This window comes from Castanea sativa, chromosome 11 (assembly GCF_040712315.1).
Source record: "Castanea sativa cultivar Marrone di Chiusa Pesio chromosome 11, ASM4071231v1".
Lineage (NCBI taxonomy): Eukaryota > Viridiplantae > Streptophyta > Magnoliopsida > Fagales > Fagaceae > Castanea > Castanea sativa.
In genome coordinates, this window is record NC_134023.1 from 45,256,307 (window position 1) to 45,281,463 (window position 25,157).

At 37.7% G+C, this 25,157-nt stretch overlaps 1 protein-coding gene across 1 annotated transcript; it reads left to right on the plus strand.

Annotated features, from left to right (window-relative positions):
* Nucleotides 1-6,334: 6,334 nt before the first annotated feature.
* On the plus strand, nt 6,335-9,026 carry LOC142614687 (scarecrow-like protein 6). The gene is made up of 2 exons (XM_075787245.1): nt 6,335-6,603; nt 6,757-9,026. Exon 2 carries the CDS (start codon nt 6,833-6,835, stop codon nt 8,684-8,686), a length of 1,854 nt encoding a protein of 617 aa, XP_075643360.1. The 5' UTR covers nt 6,335-6,603; nt 6,757-6,832; the 3' UTR covers nt 8,687-9,026.
* Nucleotides 9,027-25,157: the final 16,131 nt, after the last annotated feature.

Genomic DNA, 25,157 nt, shown 5'->3' on the forward strand with positions numbered 1-25,157 from the left:
GAAAATGTTGTTAGTTAAACGTTAGCATTGTGTAGACACTAAATTTTACACCCATAATTTAAACTTGGAAGATGACTAAAGTGACCATTCATATACCCAAAAATCTAGAGTTGCATTACATGCATTAATTTGTTCATCACATATCATAAAAATGATTTTGAAATTCTAGTGATCGCGATGGTATGTCTGATTCCCAAATCGGACCGTCGAATTGAAAGATATCACGAGATCAAGTTTTCATGGTCTGCATGCATTATATGGGGTGAAGCCGATCACATGAGATTAATTGAAATTAATTTTGATTGGTTAATGATTAAAATTAATTAAATGAATTTTTGTGATTGGTTAAGTATTTTTCTTAAAGTGAGATTTGTTACTTGAAATTAAAATAAATAAGCTGATAATATTTAAAGAATGTAGATAATTAGGCTTTTGGGATAATTATATTCAAAATAGTTATCTTAAAAGTCCTAATTATCACTTTGGAATGAGGTTTATTATGAAAATAACTCAGAAATTGGTCCAAATACAGTTTTAGAGTTGGAAAACACTTCAAAAACGTGCTAATCAAGTAGCAGATTTCACATTCACATTCCAATGCACTTTTAGCATAGTAGAACTCAAAATTTGGACTAGACTATTTCTGGAAAAGTTTTAGAGAATCGAATTTCCCTTCAGTTCTCAAAACTTTAGCTTAATCTGAATTTTGAGTAAAAATATATGATCAAAATACTATTGGTTCTAATCTGAAAAAATTAGCTTACTCTTATCCAAATCTCTTTTTTTTTTTAGGATTTTCTCCATACGTTTTTTCTTATTTTTATAAGCATCCCAACCTCTATAAATATGGTAGGTCTCTCAAAATTCAGGACACTTTTTCACACTTTCTGACCCCCCTCTTTTTGGCTCTTCTCTTTTAAATTTTCAATTCCCTTACGTTAAAGACGTTCTGGAGGCTTTTGCTTTAGGAACTTATTTTTTGTAAGTAAATTATTTTAGACTTCAAAGAGGTGAATAAACTTCTTTGAATTCTAAAATATTCTTTCACTAAGAAGAGCACGCTCATGCAAGAGTTATTCTGTTTTTTTTTTTTTTTTTTTGTTCTTCTCTATTAATTTTGGTTGATGATGCTTGAATAGGATTAACATTGTGGTGGGCCTTTTATGATTTTGGGCTGGACTGCCTCCTGCTATACTGGGCCCAAGTATTCTAAATAAAAGAGTCAGGACCGGCCCAACTGCAACTCACTTTGGTTTGGTTTGTGCACAAACTATGCCTTTGTTTGCCGAATCTTTTGTCACATGGCCATGGCAGGCGAAGTTGCCACAGAAGGAAGTTGTAGCAGAATGGGTACAACAAAACAATGATAAGCGAGATGCATTATTGTTAGGCAAGCTAAGTAAGCAATCTTTCGTTAAAATAAAAAGAGAAGGACAAGTTATAAGTATAATAATAAAGCCTGGAAGAGAAACAATAGCAGTAATCAATAAAGTTGAAGAAGAACATAACTAGCTTGCCACATTCAGTTTAGTCACGGGGCTATGGCCAAGGAGGGAACTATTTTCGCAATGTGGGTAACCTCGCAGAAGGATTCTGCCACAAAAATTACACACTTTGAGGGAGTGAACCTAAATGGCTTGTGCCCAAAAGGATTTTTTAGCAGAAAGTAGGCTTTAAAAGGGAGGGAAGGAGAAAACCTATTGATGCATGCCTGCCATTCTACTCTCTCTCGCTCTTTTTTCTAACTCTCCGTTTCTTTCCTCTATTTTACTATTTCAATTTTTCCTTTTGTTTTCTTTCTTTTCTTTTGTGCTTTCTTGTGCGACGTGATGGTAATCACTCTTGTGGTGATTGCTATTGTTTTCTCTCCCTTACTGTGCACGGCAAAGGCCCTTTATAACTGCCTGCCGCGACAGTTTTTTACCATTTTACCCCTTAACAACCTTTGTTTGGTCTGGGTATCCTTGCCGACCACCACTGGTTTGTCAATGCTCCAATCACCACCACTTACATGTGCTAGCTATGTCACTCCCCATTACCAGACAAAGAAGATTGTTTTGTTTGTTTGCTCACTGTGGCAGTCTCATCTGCCACAGTGTGGGTATTCTCTCTTCCTATCCATCGTGGCATGCATCTAGTGGTTTTAGCTCATCCTCCCTCTTTTGGGTGGTATGTCATCCCAGCAGGACATTTCCCCCAAAAGAACTTGAGCGAAAACCCTAGAATAGGTTTCCCTTTTCCCTACTGCCAGATTATACCCTTTCTTACCTCTGACCCATAACCCACCACCCCTGTATTAGCTGGGTACAGGCTGGTAGTGCTTGGGTCTTGCACATGCTTCACTTCCTATGTATGTCCAAAACCTGTCCGCTGCTCATGCGTTTGCCATGGTCTGGGGCTAGTCTGTGCGTTCTACCACCCATCCTTGACCTCTTATGGTGTGAACCATCTTCTGGTCTTTCATTCTTTATTGGTCTGTTTCTTTCCAAGGGTTGAACCTTGCTTGGGTTTTTCTCTATTTAGTGTATTCCTTGCTCCACCCGTAGTCTTGTTGTCATTCTTGCCACACCATTCTGCTATTCTTGCCACAGTGTTATTGGACCCGTGTTTGCTGGGTCTCTTTAGGCCTGCTACCCATCCTTTTTTCAATGACTCCGTATGGTCATTCATGCTACTTTGGGCTTTCCCAATCTGTTACATTGCTTGTGGACTCTTTTGTCCTATTTCTTTCTCCTTGGGCATCCTCGGCCCATTTCCTAATTCAGAATTCTCATGGGCACTTTGCTAACTCTTTTGAACTTTCTTGGCCCAATTTCTTTATCCTTCATCCTGGGGGCTCATGGGCTTTCCATCCACCCATTTCTTTCCTACTTTATTACTTCAGGCCTACTGTGACCCATTCTTACTTTTCTTCATTACATAATGCCCATGGGTTTACTACTTCCTCTTTTGGGCTCCTCTGGGCCCATTTGCTTTTCTTAAGACCCATTTATTTATTTTATGGGCCTATAATCCATTATTCCTGCCATTAATGGTTCATTCCTATCAATCCACTGACTCTCCCCTTGCCCATATTGTTAGGCTTCTTCTTGTTGTTGGGCATTTAAAAAATGAGCCCCAACATTTAGCCCACTGAGCATATGAAATGCTGTTGCTGTTCATATGCGAATAAAGAATTTCCTGCCCTTCCTGTCTTTTATTCTTCTTTTCCTTTGTAGGCTTTTTTGAACAGTGGACCCCAACTCATATATATATGTGTGTGTGTGTGTGTGTGTGTGTATTCTTTTCTTTTCCTGCCATTAACGATGTTGTCTTTTCTAATTTCCCAGTTTAGCGGTTATTCTGAAACACGGTCTCCGCTTCATTAATTCCATCCCTTATCCAATGACTGACCCATCGCATCCCTTGTGTCAATCTGGACGACATTTGTACTTAATAAATAGTTCTTTCACATTTCAAGCACAAACACTCTCTCCTTTCCCCTTTCTTCACCTTGTCTTCTTTTTCAAACACCGTCAACCATCTATTTCGATCAACCAATCCCTCATGACGCCGGCGAAAAGCCAAGGTTCTTCCCGCCGTAAGGGAAAAAAGGTTGTCTTTGATGATCCTGCTGCACGAAAGATAGGCAAAGAGGCCGCCTATTTGGAATCAGACCACTCTGACAAGGAAGAGGAACGACGCGATCCCAACAGTGAGTGTGCTCCCCTTATAGACCCTTGGTACAATACCTATGCCAATTTTCCAAAAGTTCCCAGTGAATACACGCCGCCACTGCTGGGCTGTGTGTGGCTTGCCATTTGCCGTGGCAACACAGACATCTCTTGGGCTCTGCTGGCTTTCTCGATTCCTGATCTTGCCATCCGCCATGGTACCTCACTTCTTGTGACCATTCTCTTCGAGTTTGGATCGGGTATGACTTTGGGTTGGAAGGAATGGGTGGACAAGTAGTTGTCCGACATGAGCTCTATGGAGTCGCTGCAGTGGGCTGGTGTATTGAAGGCTATTGTCTCATCCCATTGCTTGTCTAACTTCAGAGATTTGTTAAATCTCCGCCATTTGGTCTGTCGGTGGTGCACCGCTACTCACACTTTCTTTCTCTCTTGCAGTAAGATCGCCATGACTTTGGAAGATATTGCAAACCAATTGCTTTTGCCTATTCTTAGTGACGCTGACCCTGGTGCTTTGGAGCTTTCTTCGGAAGAAAAGGCCGTGGAGGCCGAGTTGAGGAAGAAGATGAGTGGCTACCCGTTGTGCGGCCTTCATCACATTCTGGCTCTATAAGTTTATCTTTGGCTGTCATCCCCACTATGCCGTGAAGCCTTTGTATTTTCGATCAGCCATTAAGATTTTTGCTGGGGTGAGTTTGCCATTAGCACCCATGTTCTTGGGACATCTGTATGTTCAGTTTGATATCCTGCAGAGTGATGAGAATAAGACGGGTTCTTGCCACATAGTCACTACCTCCGTTCATAGCACCATTCTGTAGCATTTGTTGTATAAGCGTTGTGCCAAGCATTTGACAAAGTGTAGGTATGTCCGCTTTGCTAAGGAGAAGTACCAGTCATTTTCGAGGGTCATCACTGATTTCTGCAGTAGGTTTGAGTTTGACTTTCCATTGGCTTTTCGTTGGGTTGGTTTGAAACTGATTGATCATCCTGCTGTTGAGTTCTTCGATAAAGGAGTTGGGTTTTCATGGAAAGCATATAGGAACTTGGGCACGGATTACACATGTGCTGATTCTGTGATGGGTTCGTTTATTGATACTGTTGGGACCACTACCCCGTTGACTGGTTTGAGGAAAGGGGTATCACTTACTTGGCAGCCACCAATGCCGGGTGGTTGCCTTACTTGGTTGATGAGGGTGTTAGATTTGTACATTACCCTGCTAATAGAGTGAGGTGGCAATTTGGGCTACATCAAGTGTCTGTCATGTAGGTCATGTGTCTATTATATATGTCAACATATCATTCAACATCATACAAGAGAGGGTATATTGGTCATTAGAGTCTAGAAGAGCAGACTTTGTTTGGGTGGAATAGATGCCTAACACCTTCCCATTTGTAACCTAGCCCCTGAGCTTAGGATTTTTGAATAGGCAGATTAGTCTTTTGTCTTTTTTAATTTCGGTAGATTGTAACTAGGACTAAAAGTTTTGTATTATTTTGCATAGATTGTAATTAGGACTCAAAGCCTTGTAAGGTTTAATTTACCAAGATTGTACTTGTCTTTATTCAATCAATGACAATGAAATATTTTGAGCATGTAGTTTGTATTTATTTTTTTTTCTTTTTTGTATAAAAAACAAGTGGTGATTCCACACCACTTACCCAAAAAGAGAGGTGCCCTGAAAAAGCACCCGAATATTTTTTTTTTGAGAGTGCCCCGATTTTCACAGCCTCTCACACATTGCTTTAGCAGAATTATTAGGGGATGATATGACAACTTCTATTTAAAATAAACAATTTTCAAAAAACTAAACTTGAAACTAGTTTCCAAACAATATTTTTATATTATATGTGTGTTTGGTTTCCACTTTCAAGAACAATTTTCAAAATACTAAAAACAAAAAATAATTGTTTAGGATGCCATTTTTATTTTTGAGATTTAAAAAAAAAATATTTACAAAAAGTAACATATAAAATCTGTAGATTACTTTTTTTTTTTTTTGGATAATGATATGGTAATAGAGTTCATCGTGTTTTTTTTAATAATAAATCTCAAATTTGAAGTGTTTGAATTCTTTTTATGATAAAGATAAGTTCCTTAATTTAAGAGATAAAAGAATTTGAACAAATATATAGGATCCACTATTTTCAATTTATTCTGAAAACACCACTTCTGGCCTTTTAAATTTTTTTTTTTTTTAAAGCAATCCTATTTTAAACTAAGAAAATAAGATAACTTTAAAAAAATTAGCCCAACATATTATTTTATATAATTATTTATTTATTACCAGTGCGGCTGTACCCGCCCACTAGCTAATTTCCCTGGAATCTAAGAATCCCAACCTTTCCTTTCCATTTTCTTCACATTGAAGTTATTCATAAAAACATTTTATTTTTTCTATCGCTTCTCTTTGTTCTGTTATAGAGAGAGGAGTTTCTCTTTTGCACTTTTGTTTTGTTCCCACTTCCCAGAGAGAGAGATAATAAAAAAATAAAAATAAATAAATAAATAAAAAAAAAAAAAGTTTTTTAGTTCTATCTTTAAGAATATTTTAAGCTCACAAATGTAGATGAGAAATTCATTTTTAACTATTTTGCAGACTTGAAATCTAAACCATACACGTGGACCATAGTTGTAATCTAATCAGTAAACAGTAAACAGTAAACAGTAAACAGAGAGCAAAACCACTGGGATCAGTGAAATGAAGTAAAGAAGAAGACGAAGAAGAAGAAGAAGAAGAAGAAAAAAGCAAGAGCAAACAGACCAAACTTAGCAAGTTAGGAAGCTGTAATTTCTTGGAGTCTCACAAATGTTAAAGAGCTCAGACGGAAAGAGAGAGTAAAACAATTATTAGAAGAGTTAAAGTCTCACAAATGCAGATCTGTAATCTGTTGGAGGCTGGTGGTGCCATATCCTTCTACAGTCAATTCCAAAGTAACCTAAAGATATATTTTTTTTTTTTGGAGGAAGGGGCAAAAATTAGAACCATTTTGGGTTTCAATTAGTTTGAGTGTTCAAAAAAAAATTTGTTTTTTTGTTTTTGAGTAGTCAAAAGAAAATATTATATATAAATTTTTTTCCCCTCAGGTCAGGGTGTTCATTTGAACACCCTGCCTTCAAAGTGGCGCCGCCACTGGACATTGGTGAAAAATGTGAGCTTGGAATGGAAGATTGGGAAGGTGTGTTGTCTGAGTCCTCGCCAGGTCAAGATAAGTCTATTATGAGATTGATTATGGGGGACATTGAAGACCCATCTCTGGGTCTCAACAAGCTCTTGCATCAAGACAGTGAATTCAACTCAGGTTTTGGTATCATAGATCAAGCTGCTGCCTTTGGCTGCCTTGAAATGCCAAACACTTTGCTGCCTAGCATTGACCCTTCTGCTGATTTTCCATTCAATGGTGGTGGCACCAATGCAACCAGGCTTGGCTCAGTTTCGACCCCAAATCACAACCCCATGTTCTCTGTTGCAACAAGTAATAATCTTTCGCCGGTCTCTCAATCTCATTTACCAGCCATGTTTCATCAACAACAGCAGGTGCAAACAATTGAAGATGTAGATGAGAAGCCACAGATTTTCAATCCACCGATGATGCAACAAAATCAAGCTCAGTTTGCTCAAAACCCAGCTTTGTTTATGCCTTTAACATATGCCCAGTTGCAAGAGCATCACCTTGTTTCACCAACACTAGCGAAAAGGTATAATCTTGGGGGTATTGAGCGTAATTATCAGGTACCCAAGTTGCCATTTTCGGAACCGGGGCAAGAGCTTCTTCGAAGGCAGCAACAACAACAGCAAAATCAGCTTCAGATGCTTCCTCAACATATCCAGCAGAGGCCAATGATGGTTTCAAAGCAGAAAGTGGTGTGCAATGAATTGGCAAGCCAACAGCAAAAGCATGCACAGCAATTATTATTTGATCAGTTATACCAGTTAGCAGAGCTGATAGAAACTGGGAATAATCCGGTACGTGCGCAAGGGATATTGGCGCGGCTCAATCACCAGCTCTCTCCAATTGGTAAGCCTTTTCAAAGGGCTGCTTTCTATTTCAAGGAGGCCTTGCAATTGCTTCTTCGTAATACTAATAATACTAATTGTAATGCTTCTTTGAGTTTGTCATCACCACCACCTCCCATTAGTCTTATTTTCAAGATTGGTGCATACAAATCATTCTCAGAAGTCTCTCCTGTACTTCAGTTTGCCAATTTTACTTGTAACCAAGCTCTTCTTGAAGCCTTGGATGGCTTTGATACCATTCGCGTTATTGATTTTGATATTGGGTTTGGTTGGCAGTGGGCTTCTCTTATGCAAGAGCTCGCCTTGAAGCAAGGCGATGGTCCAGCTCTTAAAATCACAGCATTCGTATCCCCATCCACACACGATGAACTTGAGCTCGGTTTCACTCAAGAAAACTTGAAAGATTTTGCTACTGAGATTAATCTTGCTTTTGAGTTTCAATTTTTGAGCCTTGAGTCCTTGAACTCTGGTTCTTGGCCATTGCCCCTTCATGTATCGGAGAGTGAGGCAATTGCAGTGAATCTGCCAATTGGTTCCTTTTCCAACTACCCTTTATCGCTTCCTTTGGTTCTTGGCTTTGTGAAGCAGCTCTCACCGAAAATTGTAGTCTCTTTTGATAGAGGTTGTGATCAAACCGATGTCCCATTTCCCGACCACATAATTCATGCTGTTCAATCTTATTCAAGTCTGCTTGAATCATTGGATGCTGTTAATGTCAATCTAGATGCCTTGCAAAAGATTGAGAGGTATTTGCTGCAACCGGGAATTGAGAAAATTGTGTTGGGTCGCTGCTCACCTGATAGAACGCCTCCATGGAGGAGTCTATTTTTGTCATCTGGATTCTCCCCATTGACATTCAGCAACTTCACCGAGTCCCAAGCAGAGTGTCTGCTGCAGAGGACTCCAGTTCGGGGATTCCATGTTGAGAAGAAGCAAACTTCACTTGTTCTTTGTTGGCAGCGAAAGGAGCTTATCTCAGCTTCAGTTTGGAGGTGTTGAGAAGAGTAGCATTTTGGAATTGGTTTTACAACTACCAATTAATTTTGATTGCTAGGGTGCTTCATAATTTACTGTTTTAGTTGATCTTTAAAGAAAAAAAAAAAAACTCTCTCGCTTATGCTTCTACTATGCTAATTGTCTATGCACATTAGGCCAATTATTCCCAGTCAAGAAACCAAATATCTTAGTAACTGGATGGCTCTGTACAGGTTTCTTATGTTTAGCCTTTGAATATGGGTATTACTGTTATGATGTTTTTTTGCTTCTAAGGTGGAGGTGATTGTTTGTTGTACACTTTTAACAACAATGCAACACAGGTTATCAAGAAAGGAAAATTTTATCTCGGATGATATGAGTCTGTTTGGTGCATGCATCTTTTTTAATTTTTCCGAGTTAGCAATATGGGGCTGTTTAATTTGATAATCCCTTATCTGTTAAAATATGCTCAAGTTGAATAATCCCTTTTTCAACTTCACACAATTTTTTTGCCAATTCTACAAGACTTGTGAGTGAATTCAGTGTGGTTTTCTGTGATTGAGGAACGATATGCATGTGTAGCCTTGCACTCTCAAATTTTGTTTTTGCAATTCTTATATGCCAAATAATGAGGAGAGAAAATTTTGTTTCTTGATATTGTAATTTTTATTCTGAAGGGTGGGGAAAGGGATCCAACAAAAGCACTTGTTTGCATGCTTCACTCTTGCTTTGATTGCTTGTAATTATGATATTTCTTCCATGCCTAAGTAGGAAGAGGGAAAAGGTCTTTGCAACTGTAATAGGTGAATGATACAACTAGCTTTACAGGATTGGTTGCAATTTTATATATATATATATATCTGTGTGCGTGTGAGAGAGCTAATACCTTTGCATCTGGTTTAGTTCTAGCCCCAAAAATTGTAGCGTGGAGAAATTCTGAACATTCTTTTTATGATGGTTAGATTCAAATACCATTTTGATAGGACATTTGTTTTAACCCCTTCTGTTTGCTACACCATTCTCGTGAAATTTTAGTGAGATCTGAATCCCTTTTAGGGTCAAATTATTTTGTTTTTCATTGTGTGTTTTGTCTCAACATAATTAACAGAGCCAATTGTTTAAGAACATTGAAATCTGCAACAAAGCCAATTGTTTAAGAAAAATGGTAGAAGATTATGTGGATCCATGTTCATAGATGTTTGGTATTGAAGGTCTCAATGATAGGATGTTGGACTAAATTCCTTTTAATACATGCATCCGTAGAAGGCACATCATGCTTATATAATATATATATTGAGAAGGGTCATGCTTATAATATTTTCTGCCGAATGTCAATTATGGTGGGTACAGTACAATATATGATTGAATTAATTGTGTTTATTATACGGTTTGTGAATGTTATATTATGCATGCCAATACTTCGTATTATTATACAATTAATTGGATGTTGTTAGATTGAATTTTTTAATGTTTCCCGTGATGAAATCACATGGGTCTTGTACCATTGGAGGCCCTAATGATTAGATTAAACTCTCTTTTAAAAATTTGGAAGCTTTTTATTTAAACTTGCTATTATTATACGCAACCTTCATATGAAGTCTGTGTGTGTGTGTGTTTCTAAAATATAGATGATTTATGGGAAAAAACTTCTTATTTAATTTTACAACACGTAAGCGATGCTCAAGTATTCCTAAACTTAGGCTTCCATTTATATCTGTAATGGGATGAGTAATGGTTTTTTTTTTTTTTTCTTTTTTTCTTTTTTCTTTTTTTGACGAGAGTGTGTTGAGGCTCATTTTTTTGAAAAAACCCACCAGCAGGAAGAAGCCCAACAATATGGGCAAGAAGAGAGTTAGCGGATTGATAGGAAGGAACCATTAACGACAGGAATAATGAATCATAGGCCCATAAAATAAATAAATGGTTCTTGAGAAAAAACAAAGAGGCCTAAAGGAGCCCAAAGGAGGAAGTAGTAAACCTATGGACATTATGTAATGAAGAAAAAGCAAGAATGGGTCACAGTAGTCCCGATGTAATGAAGTAAGAAAGAAAGGGGTTGATGGAAAACCCATTAGCCCCAAGGACGAAGGATAAAGTAATTGGGCCAAGGAAGCCCAAAAAAGTTAGCAAGGTGCCCATGAGAATGCAGAATTAGGAAATGGGCCGAGAATGCCCAAGGAAAGCAAATGAGCCAAGGATGCCTAAGAAGAAAGAAATGGGACAAAAGAGCCTGCAAGCAATGTAACGGATTAGGAAAACAATGTAACATGAATGACCATATGAAGTCATTGAAAGAATGCTTGGCAGCAGGCCCAAAGAGGCCCAGCAAACACGGGTCCAATAACACCATGGCAAGAATAGCAGAATGGTGTGGCAAGAGCAACAACAAGACTACAAGTAAGGCAAGAAATGGACTAAAACGAGAAATCCAAGCAAGGCCTAGCCCTTGGAAAGAAACAGACCAATAAAGAATGAAAGACCAGACGATTCATGCCATACGAGGTCAAGGGTAGGCAGCAAAATGCACAGACGAGCCCTAGATCACGGCAAACGCATGAGCAGCAGATAGGTTTGGACGTACACAAGAAGTGGAGCACGCGCAAGACCTAGGCCCTACCAGCCTGTGCCCAACCAATACAGGAGTGGTGGGTCATGGGCCAGAGGTAAAAGAGGGTATGGTCTAGTGGTGGGGAGAAGGGGAAGCCTATTCTAGGGTTCTTGCTCAAGCTCCTTTAGGGGAAATGTCCTGCTGGGATGACATACCACCCAAAAGAGGGAGGATGAACTGGAACCACTAGGTGCATGCCACGAGGAATAGGAAGAGAGAACACCCACACCGTGACAGATGAGAAGGTCATAGTAAGCAAACAAACAAAATAACCTCATTCGTCTGGTAATGGAGAGCGCCGCAGCCAGCATAGGTAAGTGGTGGTGGTTGGGGCACTGATAGACTAGTGGTGGTCGGCAAGGATACCCAGACCAGACAAAGGTTGTTAAGGGATAAAATGGTAAAGAAACAGTCGTAGCAAGCAGTATATAAAGAGCTTTTGCCGTGCACAATAAGGGGGGGAAATAGTAGCAATCACCACAAGAGTGATCACCATCACACTGCATAAGAGAGCACTAAAAGAAAAGAGAGAAAACAAAAAACGGAGAGTTACAGAGAATTGAAATAGTAAAGCAGGGGAAGGAAACAGAGAGTTAAAAAGAAAAAAAGCAAGAGAGAGTAGAATGGCAGGCATGCACCAATGGGTTTTCTTCTTCTCTCCCTCTTAAAGCCTACCCTCTGCTAAGGAATACTCTTAGGCACAAGTCATTCAGGTCCGCTCCCTTAAAACGTGTAATTTTCGCGGCAAGATGCCCCTGCGAGTTTACCCACATTAAGGAAATGGTACCCTCCTTGGCTACAGCCCGTAACTAAGCTAAATATGGCAAACTAGTCATATTCTTCTTTGACTTTACTGATTACTGCTATATTTTTCTCCTCTAGCCTTTGTTATTACTCTTACAATCCGTTCCCTTTTATTGAAAGATTGTTGATTTAGTTTGCCTAACAATAACGTATCTCGCTTATCATTGTTTTGTTGCACCCATTCTGCCACAACTTTTTTCTGTGGCAGTTTTGCCTGCCATGGGCACGTGACGATAGTTTCGTCAAACGGATGCATAGTTTGTGCGCAAGCCGGACCAAAGTGAGTTGCAGTTAGGCTGGTCCCAACTCTCTTATTCAAAATACTCAGGTCTAGCGCGGTAGGAGGTAGTCCAGCCCAGAAACACAAAAAGGCGCACCACTGAGAGTAATGGTTTTCTTTAAATTATAAGAATGTTATTCTATTTACATTGGTGGTTTAATGTCAATTGCATTTTAAAATTTTTTTTATAAAGGCATTTAAAAGAGATATATAAACTAAACACTGCGCTGTTCAGATTAGCTTATTAAAAAAATAATAATTAAAAACCTCCTAGTTAATATTGCAACATATACGGAAGCTCAAAACTTATATGACACAATATTATAAGGCCAAATAAAAGTTAAACTTCATCTGTATTATATACATTATTGATTTACAAAAAAAGAAAAGAAAAACTCTTATTTAATGTGGCAACATGTATGAAAGCTTAGGTTTTATTAAACTAAGTGTTTTTTCTTTAAAAAATAAACTTGAACTTTCATTTACGTATGATAAATGATATTTGGATAACAAGATAGTATAATACCAGAAAAAACCTTAAATTAAAAAAGTCTACAATATTAAATATAGAATTAATGATCTAGTCCAATTCTAATTCTATTTCTAATAATAATAATAATAACAGTTCTTCGTGAAGCAACTTGTAGCAACACGCTCCCTTTGATATCTTGATTTTCAAATAATTTATTATTATTATTATTATTATTATTTTTTGATACAAGATAAAATTTCTACTCTAGCTTAATCTAAATGTAAATGTGTGTGAATCTCCCTCCTGGAGACTTGAACCCCGGCCCTTGCCCCCCACACTCCACAAGCATTTATACTTGTGGAGTGACCATCGTACCAAGGTTGTGCGGTGGTAAATAATTTTTTATTTATTATTATTATTATTATATGTGTGTGTGTGTATGTATATATAAAACTTGATTTTCAATGTATAATTCAACAACTATGACATGGATTTTTCTTTTTAAAGCCAACTTGGCACGAAATAGATTATTTATCCCAATTAATAAGAGGGTTTTGTTTTCTATTGTAGTTCATTAGGATTTTGCAGGGATCCTGTCCGGTTTATGGATGGGCATTACTTACATCCGTCTATCTAAGTTTCATGCACCTAGGGTTATCAATCCTAATTAACTAAGTTAAATGCTGATAGCATGTATCAAAATAATGTAGTGATGGGCTTAACATTACCCAAGGGATAACTCAAAAATTAGCAATTTCATATTCATGCAACCAAACTTCTAATTATTATGGTATATTTTAAAAAGAATATCCAAAGATATATTTGATAATATCAGTTCATAATAGGATGAAAATGACTATTACAATTGCAGAAGCAAGATTAATATAGTTAGATTGGAAAGAATTTCAAGGCCCTTGTAAAACATATAGGTATTAATCCTCGGCCATATATCATTCCGGAAGGGGAAACTTTATCCAAAATTGTGCACGATTCTCTATCACGTAGAGATGAGAATAGATGAAAATAGGGGGTTTTCCCCATGTTTTCTTTGAAGTAGTAAATCATATACTAAGGCAGGGATATTATTAATTAACCCGATCCACCCAAGTGACTTGATCAAACCCAAGCCAAGCTGTGGCTGTTGGCGGTGAGTCAACGCTTTAGAACCCAATTTCTACTAGTCGAGTCTTGGTTTATCTCCTTCAAAACCTAAGTAAACCGACCCGACCAAAACCCAAGGAAAATGCGAAGAGATCTACGAAATCCAGTTAAATCTCAACCAGATTTAGTGAGATTTCGACCAATCTGTTGAGATATTTCACTAGATCCAGCGAGATCTCACTAGATCTAGTGAGATTTCTATTGGATGTAGTGCATTTTCTGTTGGAATTGTGATTGCCTCCGCCTTTCTTGCTTTCAACTGAAACTGACTCGATCTATGTAAGAACTGACCCATTAATGTTACTAGTCGATGACAGGTCCCCTGTTCTACCAACCATTGGGATCGGGTTGAGTCCAAGTGAAGCCATAACCTGATCCATGGACAACCTTATTTTCAAGTATGAAGATGCAATGTAATAGCATCTTAGAATATTTGTCAAAGCAAATAATTGCAGTAGTTGTGAAAATGATTTTTGTGTTTTCATTCAAAATTTAATAATTATTGTGCTTGCCAAATATTTTTAGTTTTTTTATTGGTATGACTACCTTTGCATTGAAAAGTTGTTTATACAATTTTCAAAAAAAAAAAAAAGTTACGCATGTTTCCATAAAAGTAGAGTTGCGACTTGGGACATAATTAAAATTTTATTTTTGGAAGGGCCAAACCATTATATAAAAAATATTGACCATTCAAAATAAATAGACTATAAAAATTCAACAAATTAATAGTCTATAAAAAATAAAACTAACATGTATGCAATCGTAACAAAATGTTAACTAAAGAAACATAACAAAATAAATTTTTTTAATATATTTCAACATCTTCCATTTTTTTAGAGTAGTTATGGAAATATTCAAGACTAAAAATGTTCATTTCATAGTTGCTGTATAAGTTAGAAGAATAACTACAAGAATAATTACAAGAATAATTATTTTATAAATAAGTTAATAAGCTATTAATTTTCTTAGTCTTATAAACCACTGGCACAATTAAGACATTTCACATTTTTCAAGTGTTTGAACTTGTGGTGGGCTTTTCTATACTTCTAGGCTGAAATGCTTCCTGCCACGTTGTAGAACAATAGTTCTGGGATAGGAGAGTCAAGACTGGCTTGATTGAAACTCACCTCAAGTCAACTTGTGCTCAAGCTAGAGCACCTTTGCTGTGATCTTGATTACGTGCCCATGACAGAAGATAATGTCACAAAAAGGTTATAGCAAGAGGGTATAATTTAATAAAATAAGAAGAATATATTTATTGTTAACAATGATTAAACCATTTCCTTAGTAAGAAAAAGAAACGCAACGATATGAGTATGGCAGAAATAAGTTAGTGACAATAATAAAAGAAGGAAAAGTAATATTAACACTTGATCAGTTAAAAGAAAAGGAGAGGTTAATCTGCCATGCTTGGTTCCTTAAGGGATTTAAGTCCAGGAAGGGAACCGTTCTCTAATGTGGGCAATCTCACAAGGGAATCCCGCCATGGAAATTGTCGACTTTGAAAGAATGGGCCTAAATGACTTATCCTTGAAACCTTTTAACCTTGCTAGAGAGTAAGCTATTGAGAGGGAGAGAAAGGAATAGCTTATTGGTGCATGCCCCTATCACACTTCTCGTTTCCTCACTTTACTCCATATCCCCTATGTTTTTCTCTGTTTTCTTTCTTACTATTTTTTCTCACTTGCTTTATGTTTTCCTTTCTTTGTTCTTCCTACACTTCTTGCTTTTTCACTCACTTACTCCCACCCTTTCTTACTTGCTTTCCCCGTTTCACTGTGCACAGCTAAGGCCCCTTATACTGCCTGCCGTGATGAGTTTTACTATTTTACCCCTTGTTAAGGACTCTTTTTTCGCCTCATGTGGCATTACTTCATTGGCAACCCATGCCACATCAACATATTATTGGTTTTTGGGATAAATCTCTTTAAAACCCAAAATAAGCTCATATCTCATTTAACTACATGGATTGGGCTCACATGGCCTGCGAGATCCTTACTTCAAGAGGTGGATTCATGGTCATATTTTGTTTTCATCAATTGGGATCATAACCCCACAACATCTTCAACATCAACATATGGATTGGGCTTAAGCAATGAATCAAAGCTCGCGGCCCATGTTACCTCTCTTACACTCATGGCAAGCGACTTCTTCAACAAGAGCCCATATTTACACAAAATGACAGCAAAACCCGAGGTACGTCATCTCATCTTCGGCTTATGATCCAAGCTCATAAGTCTCTTTGGGGAAATTTTGGGAGTCGTGGTTTGGAGGGCCAAGAAGTATGTTCAGTAAAGCTCCAGCGGTTTAAAGTTGATAAAAGAGACATGTTGCTTGGCGTGCCTTCTCTAACTCCGTGAACTCTGACGAGTTCTTGTGTAGCGGGTAAAATATGGTAAGCATCTCTTATCACATAACACTTTAGATGATAAAATTCTCCATTGCTCTTTTCCTAAAACTTAAAATTCATCATATGATAAATACTCAACATCTCCAGCCATCTAACTACTGGAAAAATAACTATTCATTTAATCCCCAGCTGTTGCTATACAAATTTAGAAACTTCATTATATTATTCTACATAAAACTTATTACTACTTTCAGCTAAAATCCAATTCAAACACATGGCCTAATCTGATTGGCTATCTTTTATCTCCAACTATATACAAAATATTCATGATATCCTTGATACATAGCTGCTGTCTGCCACAATCAGACCATATATTTCTATGCCAGCTACCAGAGTAGAACATTAGATACTCTTCTTGCTTACCAAGATTATGTCACAACACAATGAGACCTCAACTAAATCTCTAAAGCTTCATTAACTTTCAACCAATCCTTTTATTACTTGCTAGAAATGTGTTGTAATGGAACCTTGTACCAAAAACACAAACACTCAAGAAGGAAACATTTTCAGCAGAGCCCCAGTAGTGTATTAAGCACTTGACACCTGGCTGGAAGTGATATCATTAGTCATTTAATGCTGAAATCCCAGCTGCCAGATACTATACCCAAAATAGCAAGATACCCTTGAAAGAGATCTTACCATTTTCAGCCAAATCCATAAAATAATGCTGAATATCCTCTCTAGCAGTATGAAATCACCCAGCTGACCTCATTTGCTTTTACCAAAGAGCAACAGCTATCTTATGACAGCTGTGACAGCTGTCTCATGATAGCTGTCACAGCTTTTCCTGACAGCTGGGACAACTTTTCAGAACAGATGTAACAGCTGACCCAGCAGGCTGAGTATTACTGATTTTTTCACATTTGTCTAAAACCAAAACCAACTAAAGTAATTATCTTTTTCTTGTCAAAATACCTTCCTTTTCTGCTGCTCTTTCCCTAGCAGCTCTTACCCAAAATAGCAAGAACACCTTAAAACTAAACATACCATTTTTGCCTAAATCTTAAGATGGATTTTCTGAAGATGCATTGCTAGTTATGACAGATTTTGACTAAGGTTCTTTGCTAAAATACCCTCTTAAACTCAGCTAAATAAGACCTCTCATCAACACCTCAAGGGAAGACAACCAATGGAGAAGAACAACCCTCTCATGAGCTTATCTATTCCCTCTCCCTCTAATGATCTTCTTAAGCTCTCAATGAAGCCCTAAGCTTCTGAATTTTTAGCTTCTAAAGGAGGAACTAAACCCTTCAGCCCTTAGCTCATAAATGCATTCATAAGCCTTCATCCATCCTCTAGCAAAAAATCTCAGTAGTAAATCCCAGCAACATTGCTAAACACACTACAACACTATTACCCCTCCTATACTCATTCTCTCACTCTCCATATTCAGAAAATACATTTATCTTACTAATTCTATCCCCAAATACTTAAACACATCTCCATACTCTTCTCTTACAAAATCTTTCCTCTTGGAAAGCAATCTCTACAACTTCAACGGTTATAATCTCATATTTTTACTATCTTTAACTACCATATCTCTCATACTTCCATATACCTTACATATTACAAATGCTACATCCCACAAAACACTCATATCTCTAAACATCTCTTTCTCCACTTCTTTTACACAATCTCATACGCATTTACTACACCATTACATATAACACACTACACTCATCTAAACTCTACTCTCATACTCTCTCACTTTGAAATTCTACTATTTTGCTGCTCATAAACACATATCAATACTCTTCTCTATCTCTCTTATAAAAGCCCTTCTCATGGAATGCATGAACTTCTATTACTAAAGCCCTTCTCCTAGAAGGCATCAAGATCTCATATCAAAACCTTTCTCATGGAAGGCACAAATCCATCTTACATGAAGCCCTTCTCTTAGAAGGCAAAAATACTCTATACAAAAGCCCTTCTCATGGAAGACAACACTATTCATAACTTCACAACAACTAAAAGAGCATTGTCAAGGGAAAAACTCATTTAAGTGCATGATAAGAGGGGCAAGCTTAACCAGCCCCTGGACGTACTCTCTCCCCCTCTAGTTGCACCCATTTTCCCCCCTCAATCATGAAGTTATCATGGCAAACTACCTCTTTACCACTGTGGTCACTCTGCTGGGATATTATCAACTCACAAAAGTTGTACAGTTGGGGCTACAAACCATAGAAAGATAAGTGACTTTGCTTCCTTGTCTTTAAAATTTACATCATTGAGTACATGATTACTTTACTTCTAAATACAGATTACTTTATTCTAATTATTATTATAACTATTAACCAATGTTTAAACTCATTTAAATGCATGATAAGAAGGGCAAACTTAACTAGCCTCTACCACTGGCATTCTGCTGGAATCCTATCAGCTCACTGATGCTATACAACTGGGTTACAAATCATACAAAGATAAATGACTTTGCTTCCATATCTTTAAATTTACATCATTGAGTACATGATTATTTTACTTTTAAATAAATACTACTTTATTTTAACTACTATTATAACTACTAATCAAACCTATTATATCAAACACATATTACATATTTATTCAACCATTATCATGATTCTTAGACTTTAGTTTTGATGGTTTTGTAGGCTTAAAAGTATATCGGTAGCCGTTCGACCACATGGCCCGATGTTGAGTTCCGGGACGCAACTCCCCAAACAAACCCGGGTCTAGCAAGGTTACCCCTCCAAAGGACCACACGTGGCCGAGCAACCACCTAAAAAACCCTTAACTACTTTTGGCCTAGTGTGGTGTCCTTCCCAGACCACCCCTTGGTCTATTGGTTGCCCAACTATCACCACTACCCTATGCTGGCCATGCCACATTCCATTCCCAGACAAAAGAGTTTTGTTTTGTTTTCTTGATCTTCGTGGCATTCCCATCCGGATAAGGGTTGGGCATTATCTCTTACTAACTCCTATGGCATGCACCTAGTGATTATAGCTCACATTTTCCTCTTTTGGGTGGTATGTCATCCCGGCAGGATATTTCCCCTAAAAGAGCTTGAGTGGGAACTCCAAAATAAACTTCCCCTTTCTCTCCTCCGCTAAACCATACCCTTTCTTATCTCTGACCCATAACCCCCCGTCCTTGTATTAGCTAGGTATAAGTAGATAGTGCATGAGCCTTGTGCGTGATCCTCTCCCATGTGAATCTAGGGCTTGTCTGATGTTCTTGCATTTGTCATGGCCTAGGGATTAGTCTGATTCTTCTGCGCATCCTGCTACTTATTCTTTAATCCTTTGTAGCGTGAAGGAGTCACTGGGTCTTCATTCTCTGCATCTTGTTTCTTCCCTAGGCTGGGCTTTGCCCGAGTATGGGTCCTTCCTTCTTCAATCTAGCCATTTCCTTCTTTGTGGGTCGGCTGACACTTCTACCATGTCATTCCATTGCTTCTGCCATGCCGCTCTATTGCTTCTGTCATGTTATCATTTAACTTGTACTTGCTAGGCCTCTTTTAGGCCTGTCATATACTTTTCCTTTACTCAGTTCACATCGCTTGGTACTTTTGCTGGGCTTATTTTCATACTATCTTGGGCTTCCTTGGCCATTTTCACCCCTTTGGGCATCCTCAGCCCGCTTCACTTCTTTGGGCATCCTTGGCTTGTTCCACTACTACATTCCCATGAGTTTTTTGCTAAATCTTTCGAGCTTCCCCAGCCCAATTACCATACCATTTACTAATTCCTTACTTTGGGCTCTTCCGGCTCATTTTTGCTTGCTTTCCATTTCTTACAATTCTCATGGGCTTATTACTTCATTCTTTGGGCTCCCTTAGGCTCATTTGCTTTCTTTGGGGCCTTTTTACCATTTTATAGGCCCTCAGACCATTATTCCTGTCATTCAAACTTAATGGTCCTCTTCTCACTTTACTAATTCTTTTTCCTTATTCTCTTCTATATATTGTTGGACTTCTTCTTGTTATTGGGCCTTCTCACCAAAGTGGGCATCAACAGAATTTTGAACTATCATCAATTCTAAAACATTCACACACTAAAGAAAAAATAACCAACTTTATCTTATGCTCACTAAAATATAGCATAGAAAATATCTACTTAGTAATGAGGTTCAATTGTAAAGTACACTTGTTTATGATGAGCTCGATTACATCTCTCAACATAATGAGCATTTAAATAACTAAGTGTCATGCCAAACACAAAAATAAGTTAGATGGTCACGTGATTATATTATTTTTTGGGTTCTTTAAACCAACTACTTTCAATTTAAATTTGTTGAGGTCTAAAATATATATAATAAGAAAACATGATAAAAGGCCCAAGGAGATGGTACATTGGGCCAATCCGTGGGAAATAAAAAAAAAAAAAATTGGAAAAGAAGAGAAAGATTGGGGCTACAAAAGAAAGAGGGATGATGGACTTGAGGCCCAAAAGAGGGTGAGGAGTCCATAGGAAAACGGAGAGGGGAAAGAAAAGAATTCAGCCCGCCAAGACCAGAGAAGGAAAATGAGCTGGGGAAGGACACAGGGGGGCTACCTGGGACCTCTGGATGTACAGCACGGCTAAAGGAGGATTAAGACAGTTCAAAAGGTACCAGGAACAAGAAATAGATGGGCCTTTTCTCGAAGCAACCAGCAATATAGCACAAGGCCTGAGGATTTGGAAAGCAACGGCTCAGGGGTAGGAAGTCGGTGCCTCGGGAAACCCATAATAAGAGATCCACGAAAGGAAATGGCTGGAGAAACCTTCAGTTTCAAAGAAGAAGACTCTACTTACTGGGAAAAATGACAAAAGGAAGGGGCGGCTAAAAGGGGGTAAGCCCGAAAAGAGAAGACAAAAAAAAAAAGGAACTTGGAAGGCAAATGCATCTCAGAATAGAAGGTCAGCAAGACACTTTCAAAGAAAAAAAACATTAAAAGAAGGGAGCTATGGAAAATAAGGAAATGAGCCGTTGTTAGAAGATCTGAGACAAACAGGGGGCTCTAGTACCCAGGGGGCCAAGGGGGGAAGAATCAATGGTACCCCGAAACCCTAATGTGACACTATAAAAAGGGGGGGAGCAGCCAACGTTGGGGGCATTCAGCAAGGAAAAGAACAGATAGAATCATTAAGAAGAAGCTCTGTAAAACTCAAAGAAAACAGGGAAATACCTCCTGGTATCCCAGGAACAGCCACTATAGCACATGCTTGGATTCAAAAGGATTCAAATTTTGCAAGTCTTGGAGACCTAAAAGAGTCATCTAAGTCTGTAATTTTTGAGCTTATTTGAACCTTGCATTAAGTCTTGGTGAGCTCATCGTAATCCATAACTATGAAAATTAATGAAATATTTCCCCACTGATTTGAGGATCCCAAGCAATTATTTCGTTTTTTCCCCTTATTACATTTGTCTGCCCTGTTGTTTTCTTGTTGATCAATACGTATATTCTCGATTGCTAGTATATGTGTATTGCAGGAGTCTCGCCCTGTGCACCACTTGGTCTTTAAACAGCCCGTTTAGCTGCGGTAGACCAAACCCAATCCCTTCAAACTACAATTAGGGAGTCTAGGGTCCTCATTAAACTTGGGCCTGGGTACTGTTCGAAAAATGACTCTCACAAAATTCGATCATTTATTTTTTGGGAGAGGGGATATAAATTTATTGTTAGAGAACAGTTCCTTCTTTTATTGCAATTTTACATGGTTTTATATAAACCACTTCTTTTTGAATCTATCCATTAGTAATATTAGTAATAGAATAACATAAATTTAAGCATCCTATTAAAACCAAAAATTAACATCTACTTAAAATTAATGACTTTGCATTCTAGTAACACTTTTAATAACAAATGCTTTAGGGCTATTGTGATTAGAGAATTTTGTGGGGTTTTAAAACTCTTTCCCTTTCATTTAATCTAGAAAAATTGTCATAGTATAATATTGTGTGTCTCATATATTATAAGAGATACTTTATGAGATCGTCGTATAAAATACATTCTCCCATACGAGATAGTATTAATTGAACATGAGAAAATACGCATATTCAAATGGTCATAGAATATAAATTTTTTTCTTAACAAAAAAATTCTCCCAAATATTAAACATGAGAAAATATGTATGTTCAAATCCTCATAGTATATATTTTTTTCTCAACAAAAAGAAAAGGTCATAGTATAACGTTATAAACCTCCATATGAAATAGTACTAATCAAACGTTAGAAAATACACGTCCTCTTTTATACTTTATTTTTGGTGATAAAAAAAAATGAAGTTCTTAGAAAAAGCTTGAACAAATTATCCCTAAAAGCTCCTGTATCAATGTTTGGGACCTGTTATAAAATTATTATTTTTTATATTTAAATTCATAAAAGTAGAAAATAGTCTAAATATACATTACAAAACGTGGTTTTAAACTGGCCTAGGAGAATTATTTAAAAAATGACATACATTTTCCTTGATACATTGCATGTTTTCAAAGATGAAAGAACACCAAAATGATGTTCTTGTTTAAGAAAAACAAATCTATTTAAAGCTTCTTCTTTTTTGGTGCAAGTTCTCTTTTATTTTTTATAAAACAAAAAAGATGTATTCATGATTAAAAAAGTATTTCTTTTATTAAAAAAAAGTTTATGAGTGTGGTCACTAACCTTATCCACTTCAATTCAATTTTGACATTGCGTGGATTATCTGAGTAATAGCATGCTTGCTACTATTTGAACCTACAATCTCAAACTCATAAGATGATCGGATACAAGGACTTTTTATCACTAAGTTATCTCATCAGATAATGTATAAAGAAAAAGTCACCAAATTATCTCATTAGATAGTGTATATAGAAAAAGTATTTGGGATGTAACTGTCCTAGTGTCCCTATATTAAAATTTTGGGAAAATTTACACTTTATTACCCTAAACTATATACCAGATTACACTTTGCATTATGTTGATGTCCACTTTTGACAAAGGGCTGAATAGTAGAAAAAGCCCAATAATATGAAGAAAGTGTGAAAAGGAAATAGTAAAGAAATAAGGAAGCAAGCTCAGTAGGCTGAAATGACAAGATTGATGGCCAGCAAGCCCACAAGAATAAAAAGAGGTAAAGATGGAGTAAGTGGGCCGAGGAAGCCCAAGGAATGAAGTAGTAAATCCATGAAAATAGTAAGAGGTAGAGAATGAGTAAATGGGCTAGGAAGCCCAGGAAATAAGTTAGTAAACTCAATGGGTCGGCTTAAAGGCCAATAAACCCAAGAAGTAATGAGAAGTAAAGACGTTATAATTGGGCCGAGAAAGCCCAAAGGATCTAGTAAAAAGCTCATGGGAGTAAAAGAGGCAAAAAGGTAGTAAATGTGCCGAGGAAGCCCAAGAAATAAAATAATGAAATGGGCTGGTACAGTAGGAATGTTAGCCAACAAAGCCTAAGAGAGGTAAAGATGTGAAAAGTGGGTCTGGGAAGCCTTGAGCAGAAAATTGACAAGGAAGTAGGCTGACACGGCAACCCATAAGCCCCACGATGTAACACGAAACGAAAGGAGAATAAAGTTATAGCAGACACGATGAAATGATATGGTAGGAGCAATAGCCATGAGGCCGACGGACGCAAGGAAGAAAATGGGCTCAGCAAGAAGATAATGACTATTGTCCAAGTAACGCCCAGCCCAAAGATGAGATGAAAAGCAGGGAACATAAGCCCAAGAGCTTATACGTCCTTCATGCTGCAAGAGATAAACACTAACCAGAACGTACAGTAGAATCAGACAAATACAAAGGCAAAAAAAATTATGTGAAGGCTAGAAAGAAACAAATTCAAATGGAAGTGGAGCATGCACAAAGGGCTAAGGCACCACCTACTTAAACCCAACCAATACATGGGACATGAGCCACGGGTCAAGAGTATCCGATGGTGTGGCCTGGCAGTGGGGATAAAGAGGTAGTTTATTTTGGGGTTCCTGCTCAAATTTCTTTGGGGAGAAATGTCTTACTGGGATGGCATCTCACCCAAAAGAAGTAAAGTGTGAGCTGGGACCACTTAATGCATATCATAGAGGTAGGTGACGGAGAGGCTTAATCCTTGTTTGGGGGCCTTTTTCGGTTGCTCGGCCACGTGTGATCCTTTGGAGGGGTGACCTTGCTAGGCCTGAGTTCTTTTTTGGGGAGTTGCATCCTGGAACTCAACATTGGGCTACGTGGTCCAACGGCTACCAGTGTACCTTTTAAGCCTACCAAACCATTAAAGCCAAAGTCTAAGCATCATGATAATGGTTGAATAAATATGTAACATGTGCTTGATATAATAGGTTTGATTAGTAGTTGTAACAACAGTTGAGGTAAAGTAGTATTTATTTAGAGGTAAAGTAATCATGTACTTAATGATTTAGATTTAAAGATATGAAAGCAACGTCACTTATCTTCGTATGATTTGGAGCCCAGTCGTGTATTACCAGTGAGCTGATAGGATTCCAATAGAATACAAGCGGTAAAGGCTAGTTAAGCTTGCCATTCCTTTGTATGATTTGTAGCCCAGCTGTGTAGTATTAGTGAGCTGATAGGATTATAGCACAATGCCAGGGGTAGAAGCTAGTTAAGCTTGCCCCTCCTTTGTATAATTTGTAGCCCAACCGTGTAGCATCAGTGAGCTGATAGGATTATAGCAGAATGCCAGTGGTAGAGGCTAGTTAAGCTTGCCCCTCCTTTGTATGATTTGTAGCCTAGCCGTGTAGCATCAGTAAGCTGATAGGATTATAGCAGAATGCCAGCGGTAGAGGCTAGTTAAGCTTGACCCTTTTATCATGCAATTTAAATGAGTT